The sequence below is a fragment of the Cystoisospora suis genome (genome assembly GCF_002600585.1).
Source record: "Cystoisospora suis strain Wien I chromosome Unknown contig_7817, whole genome shotgun sequence".
Lineage (NCBI taxonomy): Eukaryota > Apicomplexa > Conoidasida > Eucoccidiorida > Sarcocystidae > Cystoisospora > Cystoisospora suis.
Genome location: NW_027160602.1, coordinates 1 through 5461, shown reverse-complemented (window position 1 = coordinate 5461; position 5461 = coordinate 1). Strand labels below are relative to the sequence as shown.

The window sequence follows — 5461 nt, the reverse complement described above, 5'->3', positions numbered from 1 at the left end:
ATAGATAAATGAAAGATAGATAGATGGATAGTGGTTGAAAGAGAGAAGAACCGAAAGAGATTGGTTTGCGGTCGAAGATGTCTTACGAGAGATTCGAGTTTTCCCCGTATTTGAGTGAGGAAGGAGACTGCTTGAACCATCTTTCTTTTCATGACTTTTCTCGTTCTTCTTAGATATTGAAGTCGTTGGAGAAATCTCTTTATCTCTTGTTCACCTCTTCGCCTGTGTGTCCTTCTTTCATGATAGTTATGGTATCGATCTCTCTTCTCTCTATGTAGAGATGACTCTTGTGATGAAGATACATGAAAACACACGTCTTCCCTTGAACACGTAGGCATCTCTCCCTTTAGTACTGCGTGCTTCCCCTCTCCGTTATTCCCCACACATATCTTTTCTTCTTTCCGTCTTTCTTCTGTCTCTTCCTGTTCTCTTTCAGCTTCTTCTTCCCCCATAGGCCGTGGTGACGATAAGATAGCGCCAGAGAAATCCATTGATTTCGGAGGTGCTATCATACCGTTAGACATTATGATCTCTTTCTCTCCTCTTAAGGGCGAGCAAGATATAGACGTCTCCTTGTCTCTTTCACGTGAAGTGTGTGGATGAAAAGAAGAAGAAAAGGATGAGGAACAGCGAAGAGAAAGAGGAGAAGAAGAGTTTGCCTGTTGCAGGCGTTGAGATAGAGAGGATGATGAAGGATCTAGAGAAGGCGACGAGGTTGAAGTAGATGAATGGAATATGCTACTATGTGCATCATGTATTCTTCTCTCCAAACCCCCTACTTCCTTTATTTCACAAGAGCCTCCTTCGTACTCCTCTCCCCAAGAAAGACGACTCTCTTCTTGCGGTTGAGAGAGAGGAGGGCAAGACAGAAGAGAATCCGTTGACGTTTGAAAACAAGAAGAAGAAAGAGACACCTCATCGGCTCTATGAAACCCTCGACTCCCCACACCCGACCCGTAAGGGACTGATGGAGAAGAAGTCGATTCATTTCGTAACCTCTCTTCTTCTTCTTCTTTCCCTTCCCTTCTTTCCTCGCCATCTCCTTCCTGTATTCTCCTCTCCGTTCCTTCTTCTTGTTGAGCTGAAGAATGATTCGCACAGCAGAATTTTTCTCTTTCATCTCTCTTATGAAGTAAAGAGAAAGAGGATGAAGAAGAAGGGCGATGAAAAAGCTTCTCTTTCTGAAGGCAAGGACGCCAGGAACGTAAGAGACCTCGACGTGAAGCGACTAGCTCCTGTCTCCTCTTGAGTTTCTCTTGTTCTTTCCTTAATCTTTGGCGTTGATGAGCCGCTTCTTCCTTTGTCTGCTGTAGTAGCAGCACAATGGCTGACACACGTACACTCACAACTAGGGGCAATCTCGAAGAAGAGAAAGAACTGAAGGGAGAGAGAGAGGAGCCGGTCAAAGAGAAGGAAGGTTTCTCTTCTTTCTCGGAGGAAGGAGGCGATAGAAGAGAAACTGCAGGGATGGGACAGGCGCATTGATTAGGACTCGGATGGATGGGGTGAAGTTGTTGTAAAGAAGAAGACGAAGAAGGTAGAAAGGAGTCATCTGGAGAAGAGGGGACAGGAAAAGGAGGTAGAGACGATGAAGGGGGAAGAGAAAGAGATGGTAGTGTTGAAGCATTCACATGTGTATTCGTAGAATTGATCTCTACCTCTTTTCCCTTTGTCTCCAGGAAGCTTCTTTGTTTCTCATACACGATCTTACTTTTCAATCCATCATTATCTCTATCAAGCATGCCGTCGTCTATCCCTTCATATTTTGATTCTTGTGCGAGATCACTCTTATCAAACCTACTCAACACCTCACTCCTTTTCTGAGCTGCTCTTTCTCTTCTCTCTACTGTTCCTTCATCTATCTCTCTCCCACTTCCTCTATCTTCTTCATCTCCTCCCCCTTGTTCCCCTCTCACACCTTCTTCTTCTTCTATCACCTGTCTCTTGTTCCCGTCCCTTCCTTCTCCTTGACTTTTGATCTTGACGTTGTCTTCTCCCTCTCTTCCCTTTCCTATGAGGTCGTCATGAGTCGTAGAATCTGTCTCCTTGTCTCCTCGGTTGCATTCCATTGCAAGTTCTTCTCGAGATCTCTCAAGATGTCTCCCACGGTTTTCATTCCCTTCTCTTTCTCTTCTCTCCATCGACGCGAGTTGTGCGTCGTCCCACCATCCCGGCGACCAGAGAAGAACAAGAGCAGCGAGTCTCCTCACAGGGAGGCTGGGGTTGTGTCGTAGCTGAGAGACTAAAGCACATACCAATCCACTCTGAAGAAGAAGATTTCTTGTTATATAGAGCCCTTGATCTGAGGAATGCAAAGATTGACTTCTCTTCTTTTCTCTCTTCGAGGGCCATGATGGAGTCGTAGCGAGAAGAAAATCTCTACTCATAGCTCCATCTCCTCTTTCTTTCTGGAGAGGGGCATCTTCACCTTCTCCGTCTTTCTTCCTTCTCAGACTCGCCTTCGAGAGATATGTAGACTTCTCTTCACTATGGAAGTGAGGGGGGGGTAAATCCTTTTCAGAACCCCCTGACTCTTGTTTCTCGCTTTTCTTGCCTGTACAATCCCCTTCTCTCTCATTCGAGAGATGGGCGTTTCTTCCTGCTTGATGAAGAGAAGGAACAAGATGAGAAGAGAGGGGAGGAGAAAAAGAAGAAGATGAGAGATGAAGAGAAGTCGACGAGGAAGATGAAGAGGAAGAAGAGTAAAGAGAAGGCAAAGAAGAAAAAGAGAAAGGAGATAACTGAGGTCTTGGCAAAGAAGACACTGAGAAACAAGGAAGACCCGTAGCAGCGTGAAACATGATTTGCCTCGAGCTTCTCTCTCGATGATCGACCTTCTTAGGTGGGAGTTCTCCATCAAGACTGCTCGCACTAAAGCTCTTATTGAGAAAGCGAAGTGAAGGCACAGGCCCCCTCGTCTTCTTCTTCTCTCCATTAGTTATTTCACAATGAGGCTCTCCTTCTCTTACAGCCTGTGGGACTTGGGTTATGGAGATACAAGGAGACGATGAAGGAGAAGAGCTACAGTGAGGAGAAGAGTTCGGAAAAGTAAAAAGAGGCGGAGAACAAGAATGGCTTCTTCTGTCTCTCTCTCTTCGGGGAGATTTATCTACCAATCCGGGATGACGATAGAGATGAAAAGGTAGGGAGAGAGGAGAACCTAAAGAAGATAAATTACAGGAATGTCCTCCTTCAGTGGAAGCCCCCATGAACTCGAGACCTCCCTGATATTCTCTGTTCTTCTTATGAAGTCCCGAAGAAGAAACAGGTAGACTTCCTCTTCTTGTCTTCCTCGATGCGATTAACAGATTCCAGTACTGTTGGTCTTCCTCCCGTCTATACACTTGAAGATAGAGAGGATTCCCTTGTGTTACAAATAAGGCTAAGAGCCAGCAGAGAAAGAAAGACACCTCCATCTCTTCGATACAACACCCACCAGTCGGATTCTCATCCTCGTGAAAAGCATCTCGCCCTTGCCCTATCTCATCTTCCTCTCTCCTCCCTGTATCTCTCTCTCCTTGTCGACATGGCTCAGAAGCACTCAAAGGTTTGTCTCTGAAAGCTTGGATATCTGCATGATGAGGGTGTCTCTCCGTTACCTGGGGTGAAAGAGAAGACAAAAAAGAGGAAGAAGAAGAAGGAAGAGAAGGAGAAGGTTCATTATGATAGAGGCCTTTCTCCGTCGGCGCTCCTTGTTCTTCAACTCTCCGAAGATTGAGTGGAGCTATAGAAGGCCTTTGTGTCTGTGTTGTTTCCTCTGTATTGAGAGGTCTTGAAGAGACTTGCGCTTGCCCGAATCGATCTCTCAGACTGCCCTTGATAGAAGAAGGAGAAGGCCCGACAGAAGATGAAGAAGAAGAAGATGAGCTGTCTGAGGAGAGGGTGAACAGGGGGCGGAAAAATCTAGGCGCGAGCTCCGGAGTTAAGAGGTGATGAAGAAGAACAAGAGGGATACCCCGGTTAGGGAGCTGTTGAAGAATATCGACACACACCGAAAAAAAAAGAAAAAGACGAAAGTGTCAGATAATTCTCATAGAGGATGATGAGGGATGCATGTGAAGAATCTGGTTTGTTATGTCACATAGTGCACATGCATGCATGCAGAGAAGCACGCATGCATGCAAGGGAGACCTTCTTCTCCCTGAAATTTCTCGGAGAAACAATGTTACACGAAGAACCCCACAGTCACATAGTTTACGTACCGCCGCTGTACTCGTGAGCGTATGCGGCATATATATCTATAGCTACCTCTATCAAGATATATATGCACGCGCTCTATGTACCTCTAGGGTGCATGTGTACGAAGAGAAGCCATGTAAGGCTTCGCGAACGGAAGATAGCCTCACCTACACGTGAAGAGGTGTAAGTACCATCAGGAAGACGAAATACGCAAAGAGCTGAGAGACGAGTAACCTATCCACTTCTCTACACCTACGAACGCGTACTATGGCTCAGTAAGGTGCAACCATATATATCTGTACGCATACACATCTATACGTATCGACGTGTATATAAATGTAACATCTCTACATGTCTATCTATGCGTATGAATATAATACATCACATATCCCTCGAGAGACATTTCTCTCTCCATATGAGAAACTCCGTCAGATTGAAGGCCTTGTGTACCTGAGCCTCCGACGGCTTCTTCAATGCTCGCAAGGCCAGTAGCAACGGAAGCGCACCTACGGCTTCAGCCGCTTGTATAGCTCGAATACTCTTGTTGCCTTCCTTCTCTACGTCTCTTCTGTTCTTCTCCTCTTCTATCTTTTCTCTCTCCTCTTGTACCTCTCCCACCATACAAGGCCTGACATAGGACATCCCCCCTCTAGATGACGTAGACACGACGACTCCAGTAGAAGACGAAGAAGACGAAAGTATAGGCTGAAGTGGTATAGATGAAGAGAGTAAGATCGAGGCTGAGGAATCATGCGAAGAAGGATAAGAAGATCCTGCTACTTGCAGAGCACTCCGACACGTGGGCGAAAGCAAAGAGGAAGAGAAAGGAAATCTCCGGACAGGAGATGTAGAGTGAAGATGGGGTTTCGGTGAGAGAGAAGAGAAAGAGGTAGGAGGAGCGCAAACTGCAGAGGAGGAGACTAAGGTTGAAGGGGAAGAGAGAGATGAAGAAGAGCTGAAGTGGCCAGAACGGATAAGAGATGAAAGAATAAGAGCACAGACAATTGACGCTATAGTGCTATGACGAGAAGAGTAGAGCTGAGCGAGAAGTTCCATACCAAGGGAATGCTGGCTTGTTAGAGCCTACACGGAAAAGAAGAGGAGGAGAAACAACATAAAACGAACACGAGAAAAGATCAAGATCTCCGGGCGACTATCTCCGATATCGGTAGGAAATCTAGTTTCTCCCCTTTCGTTCCTTGGAGAGAGATAGATGAATCGATGGAGAGACTGATTGGTTGACTGGCTAAAGATAGATCCAAGATAGATAAATAGATAGATA

General features: G+C 45.8%; 1 protein-coding gene across 1 annotated transcript; it reads right to left on the bottom strand.

The window, feature by feature from the left end:
- Positions 1–86: 86 nt before the first annotated feature.
- Positions 87–5262, bottom strand: CSUI_010584 (px domain protein; the record flags this gene model as incomplete). The annotated part of the gene is made up of 2 exons (XM_068070687.1): positions 4630–5262; positions 87–3968 (listed from the first exon to the last, which is right to left on the bottom strand). Coding segments are annotated over exons 1-2 (4488 nt in total), but the record flags the coding sequence as incomplete, so codon positions are not given.
- Between the last annotated feature and the right edge of the window lie 199 nt (positions 5263–5461).